The sequence below is a fragment of the Peromyscus leucopus genome, chromosome 4 (assembly GCF_004664715.2).
Source record: "Peromyscus leucopus breed LL Stock chromosome 4, UCI_PerLeu_2.1, whole genome shotgun sequence".
NCBI classification, from domain to species: domain Eukaryota; kingdom Metazoa; phylum Chordata; class Mammalia; order Rodentia; family Cricetidae; genus Peromyscus; species Peromyscus leucopus.
Genome location: NC_051066.1, coordinates 133,229,201 through 133,248,463, shown reverse-complemented (window position 1 = coordinate 133,248,463; position 19,263 = coordinate 133,229,201). Strand labels below are relative to the sequence as shown.

At 52.9% G+C, this 19,263-nt stretch overlaps 1 protein-coding gene across 3 annotated transcripts; it reads right to left on the bottom strand.

Annotated features, from left to right (window-relative positions):
• Window positions 1–1,197: 1,197 nt before the first annotated feature.
• Window positions 1,198–17,788, bottom strand: Tgif2 (TGFB induced factor homeobox 2). 3 transcript variants are annotated; one of them, XM_037205376.1, is made up of 3 exons: window positions 17,709–17,788; window positions 13,153–13,360; window positions 1,198–3,730 (listed from the first exon to the last, which is right to left on the bottom strand). In XM_037205376.1, exons 2-3 carry the CDS (start codon window positions 13,342–13,344, stop codon window positions 3,209–3,211), a joined length of 714 nt encoding a protein of 237 aa, XP_037061271.1. In that variant the 5' UTR covers window positions 13,345–13,360; window positions 17,709–17,788; the 3' UTR covers window positions 1,198–3,208. The 3 variants fall into 3 exon arrangements, with proteins under 3 accessions (XP_037061271.1, XP_037061270.1, XP_028711404.1); XM_037205375.1 differs by lacking the exon at window positions 17,709–17,788 and adding an exon at window positions 17,370–17,483; XM_028855571.2 differs by lacking the exon at window positions 17,709–17,788 and adding an exon at window positions 16,521–16,613.
• Between the last annotated feature and the right edge of the window lie 1,475 nt (window positions 17,789–19,263).

The window sequence follows — 19,263 nt, the reverse complement described above, 5'->3', positions numbered from 1 at the left end:
GGATCAGGAATTCAAGAATTCAAGGCCAGGCTGTGTTCACACAGGAGACACCATCTCTCTCCTCTCTCTCTCTCTCTCTCTCTCTCTCTCTCTCTCTCTCTCTCTCTCTCTCTCTCACACACACACACACACACACACACACACACACACACACACACACACACACAAAGCACCCCATGGTGGCTCAGTTTGAGGGCACCCAACACCCTCTTCTAAGCTCCAGGGGAACATACATACAAGCAAAACACTCATGCACATGAAAGAAATCTGGAAAAAGAAAAAAAGCAAAAAACCCAACCAGCCACTTGATTTGATTGTAGAAGTGCATAGCCTACACTGATGTTAAAAGACAGCTGGATGCTTGGCAGGGGTAAACCACTCACCACTACTTGAACTGGGTCTGGACATCTCCCAGTGACCTTGAAGCAAGAGACTTAATTATAATCCTAAATTCATACCTACACTGGCTGAATCCAACAAGTAACCTAAACCCTCACTCAGTTACTTTTCCCAGGTCGTGGGAATGACTCTTGTATGTGTGTACAAAATAACCAGATGATCACTGCAGAGGCCCAGGCACACAGCACAGCTGTTTACTACTGTTGTTGGTTTTTATACTTTACGGCACAGTTACCATCTTGATGTGACAAAATGCATCCAAAGCTAGTGGAAACAAATGGGAATTTACAGGCTGACACAACAGGGAAGTGGAAGTCAAACTGACTTCAGCTGCGGCTGAAGCAGATGTGGTCCAGATCTTCCACCTGCTTTTTGTGGGGGTTGTCAAACTCTAATATGCTTTTCCTCACTCGGTGGACTTGCCAGCTCCCAGGTCCACTTGTCATTTAGCAAACCCAGTGTTTACCAGTGATCAGAAGTGACTGGCCAGGCTTACAAGGACTGTAGAGTGCTGAACAGAGTACACAGGGACTAGGAAAGGACTGCGCTAACCCAGGTGGCTAGAGGGACAGTAGAGGAGGCAAAGTAGATAAAAACGCAGTTACTGGCCAGGAGGTGGAGGCGAAGAAACCTTTAACCACCCCCCCCTCAGGATCTCTGAGTTTGAGGCCAGCCTGGTCTACAGAGCAAGTTCTAGGATAGCCAGGGCTACACAGAGAAACCCTGTCTCGAAAAAACAACAAAGACCTCAGTGACTGCTCTGTCTCAAAAGCATAGTAGGTCTAATCAAGAATTCAGTTTAACTTTTAAAAATAAAACCAAACAACTTTATTTGACAAAAGACACAAACCAATTATTTACAGTAGTTTTTTGCTCAAATATTGTTCAATGGGACAACCATACTTCAGATTTATCTTACAAGCAACCTAAGCAGAGACTGCCCCACCCCTTAGATGCCCCACTGTATTCCAGGAAGGGGGAATGCCAGAATATGTCAGCAGCATGGCTCCCTCCCCCCTCCCTCCTCTCCTGCTCAGTGCACTGTGGAGGAGAAAACTCCCACTCACCCCAATGTCACCCCCTACTGTAGGGATCCTGCAGCAATCACCGGGGATCTCGGCTCACAGACAGTTGGGGTAGAAGTGGGCAAACAGCAAATTCTACGAAGCTGCCATGTTCATCCCCCCAGCAGTGCCTCTAGGGGACGAGGGTGCTGGATGCCCTGGAGGGAAGCAGGAGATGCAGCCTAGGAAGGCATTCTCTACAGAGAGCAAGTCTTTCACTTCCCACTTGCACAGCAAGGGGTGGGGCTAGGCCACTCAGGAGAGGTAGGGAAGCCTGTAAGAGTGGCCGGGGCTCCCTAGAAAGGCCAGAGTGGTGTATCTTTCTCTGGGACAGGCACTCCAAGTCAGTGAACACCCAGGAGCCTCTTCTCTGTTCACAACCTAGTAAACATCAGGAAATTACAGTCAGGACTCCTCAAATCTTCTGATTATTCAGAACACAAATATTTTGGTTAATAAAAACCTAGGATTAGTGTTTCTTAGGATATATAAAGATGGGGTATACTGTTGCTGAAAACTAAAAAAACAAAACAAAACAAAAAACAAAACCCAGCAAAGTAAAAGGGGGGAGGGGAGAGATTAAAACCACGTGTGGTCAGTTTCCCCAGGAAATTTAGGCAGGCCCTTGCAATTCCAACTTGAAGGGAGTTGAAAAAGATGCAACTCCCAGTGCTGGACCTGTGCCGCACTAACCCCTTTCCCAAGAAGGTTCCAGCTGCCTTTGTGGAAGAAGCAGCGTGTCTGAAGGGCCTCCTGACCAGTAGATGGCTCACTCTTCCCAAGTAGGAGATGCTGGTGCTACCAAGTTCTGACCAAGCTCCTGAAGGAATCCAAACAGGCTACAAAAAAGGGAAGGGGAGACAATACCCAAAGGAGAGAGAGAAAACAAACTGTTTCTGTCTAGCTTAACCATCCCAAAATAACAGTAAAAAGAAGTATGTCTCTAGTCGTAACATCCATCTCTGCTGTGTCTAAATGGCTATCTGGTTCAGTTGGACTTTCCTCCCCTTCTGTGCCTGCTGCAAATAATCCAACACCTGTAGGTATTTTTCTTCTGTCTTTTTTTAATAGAGTAATCCAAACCAAGAATCAAACAACCACTTCCCGTTGGAATTCAGCACGGCTGCAGAGATTTTGCTGGTCCCTTGTACAATCATCCCCCCAGTGCGGTGGTAGATCACCCCGTTTATAAAGCTCCATAGCATAAGGTGCTCTCTCCCCACACCCGTGCTTGCAGGCTACCTACTGCCATTAATACAAACCACAGCAAAAGGAAAATAAACAACTTAGCAAAAATCTAAACATTCAACTGGAGTCGGTTCTGTGACATCTGCTGGGCCTTTTCCTTTGTCCTTTGAGTAAGCTGGAATGTGCACACCTGGCCTGACCAAAGAGGCACAGCTTAGGGGCAGCTTGGACCTCGCTCAAGTCTCAACTTGGCAAGTTTCCGGAGCCTGCCGAGGAAAGCAGGCTGGAGTGCAGACGTCCCAGGGTTCTCTGGAGAAGCAGCAGCAGCAACACCTGGCTCTGGTGCCTTGGTCTCTTCAGAGAGGAAGCTTGAAGGAATGCAGTCAGCAGAGTGCAGGCCCCGTAACAGTGCAGCTGCTGTCTTTCTGCTGAGGACCTCTGGACAGAGATGATCCGATGCTTGGCAGTGATCCGTAGATAACCCTCTGTATGAAAGGGAAGTGAACCAGGAACCTGGGACAGCTGGCCTGAACCTCAAGCCACCTGGTAGCAGGCGCCTACTTGGCATTTTCCGAGACTAGAGGAAGGGGGGTGTGTAGTAATGGAGGTGCTGGATCCTGCTGCTTCTGAAGCTCCATCTCAGCGGCCCTCTGCAGCGCCACCTCCACCAGCAACTGGAAGCTGCTGAAGTCTTCCTTGTCCTGCTCTGGGGGTGTGGGTGGCGGTGTATTGAAGAGTCCACCGGGAGGGCTTCCAGCCTCGGCACTAGTCAGCAGGGTGAGTGTGCTCCCAGGGGTCACCAGGGCCTTAGGGGATTCCAGCTCCACTTGTGGAAAGGGGGCTGCTGGCTTTTCGCCTTGGCTTGAGTGGAGCGGCACGGAACAGACGGACAAGGAGAGCACGTTGGAGGGGGCCGGTACAGACACGGCCAGCAGGGAGGGGCTGCCGCCCCTGGGGAGAGCCACATCAGAGGCTTTGCCCCCACGGCGGGAGATGGTGAACTGATTGGGGTCTTTGCCATCCTTCCGAAGCATGTCTGGGAGAAGGCGACGCCGGGCATTGATGAACCAGTTACAGATCTAAAACGAGTGTTGAGAGACGCATCAGTTAACTCCATTCCAATCAGCTATGCTGTGCTTATCTAAGCTGTTCTATTACCAAGACAGACTCGGGAGTTAGATATTTTGGATATTGGGGTGAAAACCTGACAGAAGAAAGAAGCAGTGGAAGAGCGACCAGCTGACCTTCTCTCCAGACTTCCCAGACCACAACGGGGCACAAGAAAAAGCTCGAGAACCTCCAAGTCCCTCCCTCCTTCCTTCCTGTGCCTCTCTATCCGCACCCTAGGTTCTCTGTATTCTCTATCACAACACAACTACCAAGTGCTCACTGTTCCAGACACCAAGACCCAGCAGCAAGCCTAACAGACAAGATGCTGGCCAGTGGCAGGGCGGGACAATGGTGTTGAGGGAGCTAATGGTGGAGAGGACTTGAGGAAATAGTTTCTGAGGAAGCAGTTTTCAACTGAAATCTAGAAGGCAAGGGGGTGTGTTGGGGCACACCTTTAATCTCAGCATTTAGGAGGCAGAAGCAGGGAGGTTCCATGACAGCCAAGGCTAAACAGTAAAACCCTGTTTCAAAATAAAAAAAAAAACAAAACCCTGAAAGACAAGCGGTTGAAATGGGAGAGGTGTAGGGAGCAGGAGTGAGTACTGGCAGCAGAGTACTCATGAAAAAAGTGCTGAAGGCAGGCATGTGTGGCTGGGTCAGTGTGGTTATCAGAGGTCACCTCCTAGGATAAGGATTTAGTTCTATGGACAAAAAGGGAGCCATAGGAATTATTGGTTTTTATTTAGTTATTTTTTGAGGCAGGGTCTCACTATGTAGCTCTGTTCTGGGACTCACTCTGTAGACCAGGGCTGGTCTCGAATTCAGAGATCTACTTGCCACTGCCTCCTGAGTGCTGGGATTTAAGTTGTGCACCACCACCATCCTGACGAGTTGTTTTTTTTTTTTAAATCAGTGTGTGTGTGTGTCAGTGAGTACACACACATATGCAAGTGTGCATCATGTGCCCGTAGAGGTTAGAGGGTAATTTGTGGGAGTTGGTTCTCTTTCCATCTTGTGGGTTCTAGAGATTGACCCATCAGGCTTTGTGGCAAGCAGCACCTTTACCCAATGGACCATCTTACTGACCCTCAAGTAATCTCAGCCCCATAGGAGGGTTTTAAGCAAAGGAGTGGCCTATTATGTAGAGAACAGGCTGGAAACAGGGAGATGGGATGCTAGTTCAGATTCCCTTTGGAGGTGACAGGAAGGAAGTGTCCCATCTGTTTAGGACACTAGCTTCCAGCCTAGGTGTAGGTGGGCACAGCAGGGAAGGTGCTGAGAGGGACTCACTCCTGAGCCGCTGCAGACCGGAGAGACACAGGGACCCCAAAGGGGCTGCCAGGAGAGGAGTGACTGCTGCCAAGACCACCAGGACCACGGGGCATGTCGTCCTTCACGGTACGGTGGGACATGCTGCAAAGCTCAGGGTGCCTGTAGGCCGGGGAGAAGATCTGTCCCCTGTGTGTCCCTATATTTTTGCAGTGCTGGGATAGCACCCAGTCTTGTTCACGTTAGACAAGTGATGTATTACTGAGCTGACCCCCAGCCTTAGATTCTTTAACACCCCAGGTGCTGGCGGCGCACGCCTTTAATCTCAACACTCAGGACAGGCGAATCTCTGTGCTTCGAGGCCAACCTGGTTTACAGAGTGAGCTCCAGGACAACCAGGGCTGCACAGTGAAACCTTATCTTGACAAGACAAAAAAAAAAAAATACCCCCAGCCTCACAGTTCTCTTTCTGACCTCTTCGCTGGTGTAATAGTCTACAAAGTGCAATGCTGGTGATCCCAGCTAGAAAGAGGCTGCCTGTCTCCCGCTGCCGCTGAGTCCGGAATCCGGAGCCGGGCACTGAAACCCTCCTGCCTGCCTGCTGCTCGTCTGCACTCAGCATGTGAGACAGCTTTTGGGCCCTGCTCATTCAAAACAAAACAACTAAACACACAAGCCGGCACTTAGTCCCAGCACTCTGGAGACAAAGGCAGTGTGTGGACTCGAGTTCCAGAACAGCCAGGGCTACATAGACCAGCTGTGTCAAAAAACAAACCAAACCGAAATTCCAAAGAACTCTATGCCTTCTACATAGCACATTCCCTTTTTTCTGGAATGCTTTCTTGCCCACTGGTGAACAAAGGTGTAGGCTTTGTGTCTCCAGTGCAGATTTCTGAGTAAGCTGCCACTTACTCAGCACAGTGCGCTGGATTTTCTTCTGACCAAGAAATGGGTTGGGCCGTCCCCAGTTTCCCTGGTGAACAGACTTAAAGCTCCGCACGGCGAGTGCCAGGATCAGAGTCAGTTCTCTCTCCATCTGTCTCAGGACCTGGAGCCCAGCTTGCTGTAGTCCCTAGAACAGTTGGGGTAGAGCCCCACCTTTCCCCGCCCGCCCGCTCGCTTTCAGGGCTTATTCATATCACTCGTGTTTGCCTACTATGTACCAGGCCAGTCCCTGGTGCATGCTGGAGCTGCCCTTTTAACACTCCGGTCCCCTGCCCTCAGGTGCTAACCTCCATCTGGCTGTGCAAGGATAGTAAACAAATAGGCCAATGACCACCAGTCCATGCCCAGAAACAGGAAGGAATAGTATAGAAACCTAAGACCCCTCTCTAACTACTTCCTGTTGGCCATGAAGTGGCTCCCCCACTGTTCAGCACACTGCTGCTCTACCACGGCTTCATAACGAGCCCAGAAACAAAGAGCAAGCGAGCGACCATGGACCAGGCCTCGGCAACTATGAGTGATAAAAACAAACCCTTCCGTAATTAAAACAAATATTCAACATCAGAGACGGAGCTAGCAGATCTATCTGTGTGAAGATGTAATTAAGGGCCAGGGCAATACAGGGAACAGCAGCCAATGAAGCCAGCTGTGATAGCACACCCCTGTAATCCCAGCACCGGGAGGCTGAGGCAGGAAGTTCAGGTCAAATTTGAAGTCCACTTGGGCTTTAAGACCCTGCCTCAAACAAAAGGACTAATGGACAGATTGTGAATGTGTGTTGTATATGCAGTCCTTGTTACCCAGGAGCCTAGGCAAAGTAAGCAACACAGTAAAACCCCACATCCAACAACAACAAAAATCGACAAGGAAGAGGGTATGGTGGGTGATGAGTGCTCCGTGGCAGGGGGATTTCACTAGTTGGGAACGCCATGCAGTCTGACTGAAGTTTCACATGCTAGGTCCTGCTGCCTTGTTAGTTCACTGGCAGACACTCTCAGACTACTAAGTACCAGCAGCTGTAGGAAAAAGAATGGTCAGGAGTCTGTCTTCTTACTTCCTGGGAAGGCTGCGGCAAAGCATCATACTTCCCTACTGTCTGCTCAGGAGATCAGAGACCCAGGCTCTCGTACCCATCTCTATCCCTGACTATTATCAGGCTTCTTTCTTGGTACAACTCTTGAGCAAGCCCTGGGGTATAGTCTTCCCATGGGATCTCTGCCATGTCTAGCTAAAGAGACAGACACCGTGATGGAGACTGATCTGCAGCAGACACAGCTCGGTATCTTGCCAGCTGCATTTACACCATCCTACAGAAGAGCCCTGTCAGGCGGACTGGAGACAGGCATCTGTGGCCCGTCTTTCCCTCTCTGCTCCAGCTTCAAGAGGGCCTGCCCCTGAGGATTCTCACCCTTCTTCACCTCAGGGTTTCCCCAGTGTAAGCGGGTCCGTACGCACAGACAGACACCAGCAGGCTCTGGCCACACTGGCTGGAGTTCCAGCTCAGTCCTTCAGAAAAGGAGGGCTGAACTGCTGGCCGGGTGGGCAGGGAGGAAACAGACCTAAGCACCCTGACCTGGGTGTCTTGCCAACCACTTCACGGGCATTCTGCTAAATGTGCACACAAGCCTAGGAGGTGGTAGGCAGTGTCCCCGAAGCCTTAGAGAGGGGAATACAGAGACGAAGACGTGCCTAGTCACACTGTCTTGGGTGCACAGCTGGTCTCAGCCTCGTCTCTTGGTTAGAAGTCTCACTCTTTGCTGGCCTGCCACATGGGCAGCTAAGTAAGCCGCACAGAACTTCAGCTCCAGATGGACCTGCTCATTCAGCCGTCCCCAGGCTATGATGCGGGGTTTGTGACCACCTCCACTGTTGAACGGTGGCCATCACCAGGAGTCCAGTAACCTCCCCTCAGGTCTCAGGTCTGAAAGCTGCAATGACTGGCCAGCAGCAGGGAGTGAGCTTAAGACCATTTCTCCCACCAAGGGCAGCACCTGTCCACCTGCTTCCTATCTCCCTCAGCCATCTGTAACAGGAGCCATGCACCTCTACCTCTGGGTGGGAGGTGGTGGGAGCGGGTAGGTACCAGGGATCGTTTAATGACTTGTCTAGCAAAGTTGGGAGGAATGTAGCTGTGGGGAAAGCAGAAAAGCTTTCTGGCCCCACTCAGCAGCTGTGTGGGCACACAGCCCCAGGACACTCTCCACACGTATCTGTTTCACAGCCGGTGTGGTAGACTATTGCTCTGTCTTCTTGTCCCACAGAACCGCGTATCTGCGGGGGATGAGGGAGTAACTCCTGGTTTTATGCAGGGCTGGGGACTCATAACAGGACCCTGGGATTGTTAGCCAAGCACTCTGCCACCCGAACTCCATGCTCAGTTCTTATCAGAGATTTCCTCCACCACCCCACCTGGGGATCGAATCCAGGGCCTCATGCATACGAGGTAAGTGCCCCACCACTGAGCTACACATTGACTCCTTGGAGGGATTTTAAAAAATCATTTAAATAGCTATTTTCTATCTGCTTTATGGATTTGGGACAGGTAGAATGAGGCGGAGTTAACAAGATGTTTTTTGTTCTATCTGTTATTCATCCATCCCCCCCCCCCCCGACAGGGTTTCTCTGTGTACTTTTGGTGCCTTTCCTGGAACTCACTCTGTAGACCAGGCTGGCCTCGAACTCACAGAGATCCACCTGGCTCTGCCAGTGCTGGGATTAAAGGCGTGCGCCGCCGCCGCCCGGCCCATCTATCCTTTTAAAGATAGGGTCTCACATCTCACTCTGCAGCCCTGGATAGCCTGGAACTTAAGAAAGATCCAGCTCTCCCGATTCCCAGGTGCTGGGATTGAAGATGCACACCATTCAGCGCCTGGCCTGCCCCGCGGCTTCAGCTATGACCCCGGCTTCACCCCACACATGCGCACTCTGGCTGCAGCTGCTCCTACTCTCTCCTCCTGTTTTTCCCTTTTCAACAGTCTCCATAGTCCATCCAGGCTGACCTCAATTCACGGCACTCTCCCTGGAGATCATAGATGGGGGCCACCACCTCCGTCTGGCAATGCATGTTTTTAAATGAGGGCTCCAGAGAGCTGTTGCTCAGACTCAGGCGCAGTGGTCTGTCCCTAGTGTAACCTGTTCTTGTGAGTGCCAACGGTCCTTTTACTCAAATAAAAAATGTCACACAGAAGCTCAAAGAATACACAGAAAGGCCTTGGGGGCAGGGGACATGTGGCCGTGGAAGCCCCAGCCTGGAAGAGTACGGGACATAAATACAGTGACTGCCCGACTAGGGGCCAGGCCACCCCTCCCACCCAGCCTTCACAGGCTCCTCTCTGACCCCAGGGCCTTACCAGGGGGCCTGCTATGCTCAGGGAAGGCTGTGAGGAGGGAGCCCAGAGCGGAGCCTGCCTGGCTGCCCTCCCCCACAGAGCCCTCCTCCCTCCCTCCCTCGGCAGCCCAGGTGGCAGTAAAGCTAAGGAGCCGGCTCAGGACCCTCCAGGCACTCCAGTCAACAGGAAACCAGACTGAGTCCAACCAATGACCTGAGCTTCGAGCGTCACAAGGACCAGTGAAAATCCTCCACAAGAGATCCAAAAAGGTTTTCGGCTCCCAATTGCCTTGCTCTGGGCAAACCCCAGCAAACCATTTACTTCCATGACTCATTGACTTGCTAATGCACAGCTCCAGGGCAAGTTAAAAGAGACAATCAGAAGAGATGCCCCAGGGAGAAGAAACCAGCTTGGCATGGTGTAGATACCTGTTGAGGCCAGTGCTGAGTTCATTTGAATAATCTTCCTCTGGAGCAAGGAGTGTGGTTTAGTGGCAGAGCTTGGAGACCTCCTTTAGAGCAAAGGACTTTTTTGAAAGTAAATACAAAGATGTGTGACTGAGGAGCTACTGCATTTTCTACTTGAATATTTCCTTCATTTTCTGCAGTTACAATTACTGAATCCTCTCCTGACAGATACTGATCAAAACCACCCCGAGTGGAGCCCCAACAACAAACAGAACTAAGGTCTTTGTCCCCCACTCCCTGGTGACTCTGCCATCTAAATGCCCTAATGCTGGGCCAGGAGAGGTGCCCAGGTTCCGTGGAAGCACCTGACTCCTTTAGAGGTTGGGGTTCCCTGGTCAAAGGAAGGGGTGTGGTAATCTGAGTGCACAGCAGGAATGTGGGTCAGAGAGGAGACCTACCGGGAAACAGCAAGGGCTGTAGTCAGACTGGCAGGAGCCGGTGAAGGATTTTATGTGACAGGTGATCTGTCAGTGATGACAAGGAAAAGCATGGGATCAAGAAGTTGCATTCTTGTCAAGCCTGGTGACACACACCTTTAATACCAGCACTCGGGATACAGAGCCAGGCGGATCTCTGTGAGTTCGAGGCCAGCCTCGTCTACAGAGTGAGTTCCAGGACATCCAGGGCTACACAGAGAAACCCTGTCTTGAAAAACCAAAAAACAAAACACCCACCAAACAAAGCCAAAATAAAAAATAAACAAGAAAGAGTTCTGTTTCATACCTTTAGGCCCAGCGCTGGGAGGCAGAGACTGCTAGATCTCTTATGAGACAAGGCCAGCCAAAATTATACATAGCAAGACCTTGTCTCAAAAACCCAAACCAAACCTTACATTGCATTACATGCAAGGGAAATGTATAAAGGGGCTAGAGCTCAGAGGAGCCTCCGAGAAAGGGCAGGGCCAGAACTGTCAATTTTCACACAGGTACTTTAGGCCAGAGTCTTGAGAGAGGCACACTGCTGAGGTTGATGTGGGGCTGAGGGTAGGTATCCTTTAGGGAGTGCCCAATGGTTTCCACTGGTCCCTAACTCTCAGTCTAGTCCAGAGCAGGTGGCCATCACTGGGACCCAGTGGCTGATCCCTGCCCTGTACTTGGGAGATGCACGTGGAGCTCTGCTCCTAGGGAGTCCACTGGTCTCTACAAGGATGTTTTGATTTTCTCTTTCCATTCTGATCACAAGTAGGTGCATCATGTCCAACTACACAGCAGGAGCAGGGAACGAAATACACTGCCCCCTTAGCGCGCTCCGGTGGGATTTCATTGGTTTATATTCATCGACTTTGGAAAATCAGTTTTGTAGCTGTATATCAGAGCAAAATTAAACGTTTTTAACTCAAGTTTGTTGGTACACACTCATAATAATAAAAATGATTTTGGCTAACATCTTGAGGGGAGACGGAGCCAACAAGAACAGCTCTTTCATGCAGTGCTGGGGAACCCTGCCTCCTCCTTTGGAGTGCCTGATCACTCTGCCCCTTTCCCCAATTCTTAAAAAAAGGGTCAGGACATTCCTCAGGTTGGAGAACTAGTGTCCCTGACAAGAAGCAGTTCCAACACAGTGTGACAAGTGGGTGGACAGGACAGGTGTGAGGTACCATAGGGACGTAGAGCAATGACTCCAGACAGGCTGCAGGCCAGAGTGTTTGCAAGAGACAAGTGCTCCAGCAGAGTAAAGCAAACGCAGAAGGCCAGGACTGTGCCCGGATGTTCATGACCAAGCGCCAGTCCCAGGAAGAGCTGAAGAGGGAGCTGGGGTGAAGTCTGGGGCCCATCTGAAGACAGCGACCCGATCAGATTTGTCCTTCTGAGGCTGAAGGATAAAGGCTGTCTAGACAGTTCTGGTCTCAAGTTCTAGGCCTTTTATTTTTGCCTCTGTGCCTCTAGAACCTGTAAATTCAAAGCCACCTTCCAGGGGGGCCTGATGGAGGCCCCAGGCTGGGTTACCCTGTGTCTCCGCTGCGTTTGTCCCTGTAGTCATCAATCTGCACCCCACCACCCCCTCCCCCAAGACTAGATACTCCTTAAGGTATCCTAGACACAGGAGCTGGACCCAACGGAGGCCCCTGGGAAGTAAACATGAAATGCTCCATGCTGCCGCGTGCATGAACCCCTGGAGGAGAAGAAAGAGAGCCAAAGACAAGCATCCCAAATGGTGTTGGAAATCTTGAGAGTGCTCCAAGCTTTTCCCATTGTCAGCTGAGGAAATGTGGGCCAGAGCCGGCAGCAGCCTGGCTACGGCAGCAGCCTGGCGACCGGCCAGAGGCCTCCTGTGAAGGGGGTGGGACGCCAGCCAGTCCTTTAAGAGTCTAGACCCTGTCTCAGGACAGACTTGGGCTAACCACTGCCCAGAGCAGAGAGCAAGGTCACAGGGATTTTACAGGCGGACTACTAACTGTGCCTGTTCATGGGAGGAACAAGAGGCGGGAAGCTTGGGGAGGGGCAGGATCAGAGTGGAGCGAGGGAGGGAAGGCGGGAGGCAGCTTGTAGGCTGGAGAAGTGGTATGAAAGGACAGAGGAGAAAGCAGGAGGAAGCCTCCTGGCTCATGAAGGGAACTGTGAAGCCACCAAGACAGGGACAAGTCCCTGGTGCTAGGCCCAGGGCCTACTGCATGATCTCCCAGCCAACTGGACCCTGAGCACTGCCCGGTCAGCATCATGGAAACAGAGCAAAGCCTTCTGCGAGTCAACAGGACAATCGAAAAGGGACACTACTTCGAGTACAAACATCTCGAGTGTACACCCCCGACCCTGTATGTTGTTTACAAAGGTCCTTTTATATTCGGTTCAAACTCTGTTCCTCCTAACAGGTCCACCAGGCACTGGAGAGGAATGTATGGCCATCCTCCTCCTCTTCCTTCCAAGCGCTGGGTTCACAAGTGTGGACCAACCTGTCTACCTCCAGCTCAATTTTTAAAAGACCTCCTCTTTTACATTAAGAAAAAAACAATTATGCATAGGCATTATGTGAACCTGAAGAGGCAAGACGCCGTCAGATCTGCTGGAGCTGGGTTACAGAAGGCCCTGAGCTGTCTGATCTGGGTGCAGAGAGCCAAACTTGGATCCACAGAAGAGCAGGAAGTGCTCCTAACCACTGGGTCATCTCTTCAGTTTAACCACACCACAGAACCCAGCTGTCCTGCAATCAAGTCCCGTCCAAACAGTGCGGCAGCGGCCTGCAGCTCAGCCACTCAGTGCCTTCTTCTCACCTTCAAGGTCCACAGTGACACTAGGAACAATTCCTTATCCCTTCAGAAGGGCCAAGGCCTCAAGGCCAGCTGCAGTGACACCTCCCACCCCGTCTTCCCTTGAGACGAGGCAGGGTGTTCCCATCTTACCCCAGAGGGACCAGGGACAGCGCTGGAGACTGGTGCCCCCTTACCTGCAGCACTGACAGGTTGGTCTGTCCCGAGAGACTCAGCTTCTCCTGCTCGGAGGGGTAGGCATTGTAGCGGTGCAGATACAGCCAGTCCCGGAGGATCTTCACCGACTCCTTGGGTAGGTTCCCCCTGCGCTTCCTCTTGCTGGCCAGAGACAGAAGGCCTTCGTCTTCACCGAGATCGCTGTCCGACATGGTTGGTGCCTAGGGGCTAGTGACAAAGGGGACGGGGATAACATTACCACTGCATGCCTGTCCCCTTTTCCTTACTAATGAGTCCACCATCACGAGAGTCAGAGTTCCAAATCGTGGCTAGTACCATAGCCTGAGCAAGCTAGAAGGATGAATCCTAAATGTCACCAATTCATGGAACAGAGAGGGGATTACTCAAACATGAGTGTCACCTCTTTTAGAAACAGAACAGGACCAGAACGAACTACAGCTTCCTCAGTATTTCCACTGAGACAGGGCCTCACTATATAGCCCAGCCAGGTCTTGAAATCACGATCCTCCTGTCTCTGCCTCCCAGTGTCAATGGCCAGCTTGAATTCTGTTTTCCAGGCTGTCCAGGAAACTTAACCTCTATCACCTCACTGAACTCTTCAAAAGCTCCTGTAAAAGGAGAGACTTATCATCTTATACATTAAGAAAGCTGCCAAAGGCACCAGGCAGTTACCACATGAGCCAGAATTTGAAACTTGAACTCGGGCCCATGCACAAATGTTCACAGCAGCCAAAAGGTGGAGACCATGCAGAGACCTTCAACAGACGGCTGAATGCACTAGCTGGCCATACAAAGGAGGGGGGGGGGGCGGAGAGACGGCTCAGCAGGTAAGAGCTCTGGCTGTTCTTCCAGAGACCCTGGTTCAGTTCCCAGCACCCATGTGGTAGTTAATAGCCACCTGTCACTCCAGCTCCAGGGGACCCAATGCCTTCTTGTGACACCTGTGGGCACCCATGCGATGTATATACACACGTGTAGACAAAACCCTCACACGCATAAACAAAATAAATGTAAAAAAGAGTCACTTCTGATGCTTGCTACAGCATGGAGGGGTCAGCAGTTAATTAGGGCTGGGGGGACAGAAGGGCATTCCTTCGCCTTTGATGTTTGTTTATTTTAGAGTTTTACACACATAATATTCTTTGATCAAAGTACTCTATTATCTTCTTATTTTTCCTTCTCCCAAGATTTTATTTCTTTTTATTTTATGTATATACGTATCTGCCTAGTGTATGTCTGGGCACCACACATGTAGTGCTCTGGGAGACCAGAAGAGGGAGGTGGAGCCTCTGGAATTGGAGTTACAGATGGTTGTGAGCCTATGTCTCTTCTGGGAACGGAACCCAGATTCTCCACAAGAACAAGTGCTCTTAAATTAAGCCATTTCTCCAGCACAAGCCACCACCACCCCCATCTCCCCCATACCTGTTCTTATTTTAAAAGTGAATTTCTGGGGCTGGAGAGATGGCTCAGCAGTTAAGAGCATTTGTTAAAGTGGTGGTGGCTCACGCCTTGAATCCCAGCACTGGGGAGGCAGAGGCAGAGGCAGGCAGGTCTCTGAGTTGGAGGCCAGCCTGGTCTACAGAGCGAGTTCCAGGACAGCCAGGGCTACACAGAGAAACCCTGTCTCGAAAAACAAAAACAAAACAAATCGAGCATTTGTTATTCTTACAGAAGACCTAGGTTGTATTCCCTGTACCCACAGGGTAGGTAGTTCATAACCATCCATAAATCCAGTTCCAGGGGATCCGATGTCCTCTTCTGATTTTTGAGGTGAACACACACATACAAACAACACTCTTACACATAACATTAAAAAAAAAAACTAAACCTAAAATTTTTTTAAAAAAGAGAATTCCCATTTCTTAGGATCCACTATAAAGCAGTTCCTTCAAAGGCCCAGGGGCAGGTTTGGAAACCGTTCACCGTGGTCCTGCAGCCAGCCAGAGAGTAGTGAGTCAATTCCTACGGTTGTTTCTCAGACCCTCTCCGTGGACACGGGGCCTCTGACCTGGACCCAGACTTAATCTCAGAATCCAGATCAATGAGTGTGGCTCCGGCCCCTGCTTTAACTCCCACTGGGCTGCGGGATCCTAATCAAGTGTCCCCTTTCTCTGAGTCTGAAGCCCTCCTCCTTCCCTGCCTAGATAACGCACCCCTATCAGCTGCTCCTCTGCACCAGACAAAGTTCCTGTTCACACAAGCAAAAGAAATTTACATTTTAAAAGCACAAGTTCTAGGCCAAGGCTGTGCCAGAATCTCAAGGCTCCTCCCTTCTCTGCCTTTTAACAGCTCCCCAGCAGGCCTAGCCAACAGACTCTGGCATCTCCAAGGTTTTGTTTCCTCGACTTGGGCCTGAGCCCAGATCTCCGGGCTGGCTAAGCCAGACTTTCGAGGGAAGGGTCTACCTTCGGCCAGGCCACCTGGAGGTGAAATGGACACTGCTCAGAGGTACTGTTCCTCAAAGTATCACAAATGGGCTGCTTTCTGAGGGCAGACATTTCAACCACCAGCACAGCTGGGATTCAACCACCAGCACAGCTGGGATACCAGCTCAGGGATGCAGCCCTGGCAGTTGGTGAAAAGTTTACTGAAGGTCATCTTTACAAATTCCACTTTAGCTGCCAGCCAAGAACCCAGTCTTCAGGGTTCCCAGAGGACGGCCTCAGCGGGAACTTTTCCATCCCTGGATCCTGCACCCTAGGCTTGCCTGCCGTTTCCCACACCCGCATCCCAGTAATACCCCGATCTCGATATTCCCCATGCAAGTTTAACAGTGCTCAAAATCACTGACCCGATCCACTGCTCACATCCCACAAGCTCCCCAAGTTTTACGAACGCGCACAATTTACACCCCACACTTAGGACCAACGACTACAATGACTCTTGAGACTAAACTCCTGCACCCGCCCACCCACGAACTCCAACTGACCTGCCCACCCACGATCTCTCCGACCGAGGAGCACGCACGTCATCACACTGGCCATCCATCAACTTTCACCCTAACGGGGTTACTGGCTGCACCCTTGGACACTGCACCCCATACAATCTCCTCCACACTCCCACAACACCATCTGCTGCAGCCACTCCCACAGGAACTTTCTGACAACTCTCCCAGCTCCAGATACTCTCCCCCAGGCCGCACACTGGGGCTGGAGTTCTCAGCAGCTCACACAAAGCGCGCAACCTCCCCCGCGGCCCAGGCGCAGCGGAGCACATGGCTCATGGGGCGCCGACGAATGGGCCGGCGCTCAGGGCACCCTCATCCCCCGTACCCCCCCCCCACGAGTCACGATGCGTGCAACAGCTCCCGCGCCGGTCCGCCACCTGGCGGGGTGGGGGGAACTCTGCAAGAAAGAAAACTCACGTGTCCATTCTAGGGCAGGAAAAAGTTTGGTTCCTAACCCCTTCCCCAGTACTCCACGCAGGCTGACTCTTGGGGCGCGGGGCCGCCGGAGCGTGCGCGCTCGGCTTTGTGCTCCGAACTCGGCCCGGAGGGGGAGGGGAAAGGAGGGGGCTGGGCTCCAACCTCCGCACCGCCCCCCCCCAGCCCTGCGCCCAGACTCCATGTTGGCCGCCCCCCCTGCACCGGGGACGCGCACAGCCCCCGCAGGAGTCCCGGCTGCCCCTCGCCTGGCCCCGGAGTCCCGGCGCGCACAAACTTTCTCCGCGTCGCCAGCCCCACGCGCCCCACAGCCTTGGCCCGCCCGGGAGTGACAGATGCCTCGGAGACAGACTTTCCTTTGTTCCAAAGGAAAGGGGAACTCGCGCGGGCTCCCCAGCCCTCCCCGTCGGGGCCCCGCCCGCGGCCCCCACCTCCAGCTGTCACTCGGCGGCCCCCGGTCCCGCTCCGCCGCCGTGGAGGGGGGGCGGCTGCCGGCGGTTAGCAACGTGCACTTTTGAAACCAAACAAACCCGCTCCCCGCGCGCTCACCCCGCTGCGGGGCACCGGCCGCCCTCTCCCAGGCTGGGATCTTTGGGAGCCGACCCCCCCCCCCAAAGGATCCCGAACAAGCCTCCCCCTCCCCCGACATCCCGCGCCAGAGCTCAGCGGTCGGGACGCGCACACACACACACACACACACCCGGGCTCACACACCCACTGTCGCACGCGCCGGGACGACGCCCCCGCCCCCGCCCCGCCGCCCCAAGAAACTTTCCAAGTTGTCCGCGCGCCCCCACCCGCGTCGCCAGCCCTCCGGCGTCCCGCACTTACCTTCCCCGGCGGCTTTCCGGCCCACGCGGCCTCGGCGGGGTGCGGGACGGCCCGGCCGGGGCGGGGGGCGCCGGGGGAGCGCGCCGCGTACCTGCCGGGTCTGACACCCGCCTGACAGCTCGCGGCTGGAAAGCACCTCGCGACCTGACGTCAGATCCCCTCTCCTCCCACCGCGCCCGCCGCACCCTCCCCCACCGGCCCGAGGCAGAAACAAACTTTGCGCGGAGCGTGGCCAGCTACGCCCACCCCCGGGGGCGGGCCCGCGGAGCTGGGGGGCTTCGCCCCGCCCACGCGCCGGAGGGGGCGGGCCCGCGGCACCTCCTTCCTGCGCCCACCCACCTTAGGAATGCCACATGGCCCGGGCCGGGGGCGGAGCGGTGGGACCCGGACTCCAGGAGTCAGCTCGGGGGCAGGAAGTGGCCCGCTCCTCCTTTCGGAGAGCGTTTCCGGAGCGCCTACTGTGTGCGCCTCGCTGGGGGTGGGGCGCTGCCGGGGCACAAAGGGTGCCAGTCCCGGGACTTTTGTAAGTTCGTTCCCTCCTCTGGGTGCTTGCCCGTGTGGGGATGGGGAAACTGAGGCTCCGTAGATATGGAGACTTAACTCCCAGCCGCTGAGGGACCTGTGGTTTTGCCCGTCCGTAGGGTCGCGGAGGTCACTTGGGATAAAACCCCAAGCCCAGGGCCTAGCGCAGAGGGTTGGCCAGGGGTGACTCCAGGCAGCGAGCCCCACTTTGGAGGTGTCCGCAGTTACTCTGGGTGCTGACACATCTGCCAGTGTCCTTTGGCCCAGGTGGGTCTCATGGAGACAGGGTGGTGAGTCTAGGCTCTTCCGGCGGTCCAGGCTGGTGTATTTTTCCTTGCCTCCAAGTTCCCTGACCGGCTGTCTCTTGGGTCTCTACCTAAGTGTGGCAGAGCCTGACTCCGGCTCAAAAGGACCTTTTCTGAGTTTGTGGTCATAGAGGCCCAGAAACCTGAGACCCTTGTGCTAGTACCTACGACACTGGAATGGTCTTTAGGTTTTTTTTTTTTTTAATGCCATTATTATCTTATTATTTTACTATGAACTGGGGTCTCAGACCAGTCTCAGACTTGGAGTGTGGTGCACCCGCTTCAGCTACCTAAGTGACAGAAACTACAGCTGTCATCGCTACGTCAGGCTCAGCTTTTTTTTTTTTTTTTTTTTTTGCACTTTAGTCACAAAACTTTGGGAACAAAAGTTAAGTTTTCCTCCCAGAAAGCCCCAAGCCAATCAGAATGCTGATCAAATAAGGTGTACCCGGGTTTCCTGGAAACCAGACGTGTCTGAAAATGCTTTAAACCAAAATGGCCATTCTGCTTTCCATCTAAAATATCGATAACATTTCCCAGTACCCTCCTTTTTACCAATGGGGAAGCCAAGACCCAGAGGTAGTCACAGCAATTTCTTGGCCAAGTGGTATTCCATCCATAGACCTGTGAGAATAAAGGAAAGGGGAAGTCTTGGGCGAGAAAGGTAAAATCTACTGGGCCTTAGCCACTAGGGTAACGGTATACAAGAGGCAGGTACCTTCATGTAGGTGGGACCACTAGAGGAAATAGAGGGGCAGCCAGATGAGCCTGGAGATGTACTTGGTTCTTAGCTACTGAGCTTTCATGCTAGGCATGTGCTGCAGGTAAGAGAGCCGAATCTTCTCTTTGGAGCAGGAGCCACTGGTGGCCAGGCACAAGCCCACAGAACTCGCCACACATTCCATCAGTGGCAGCCTGCTAGGCCGGTGTTCCTAAGTCTGCTCAGCTGGGAGATGAAGGGAGTGACCTGTTCCTTCCCGTGGCCTGCAGCGGAGCCGAGTGAATGCTGGCTGGCAGCTCTGAAGTCTCCCTGATCCTCCTGGAAGGGTACAGGGCTGGGGTGAGGA

Coding starts and splice junctions, on each gene's coding strand:
- Tgif2 (XM_037205376.1), bottom strand. CDS start 13,344: ATGTCGGACAGCGATCTCGGTGAAGACGAAGGCCTTCTGTCTCTGGCC. Junction 3,731..13,152: donor CCAACCTGTCAGTGCTGCAG/GTAAGGGGGCAC, acceptor CACTCGTTTTAG/ATCTGTAACTGGTTCATCAA.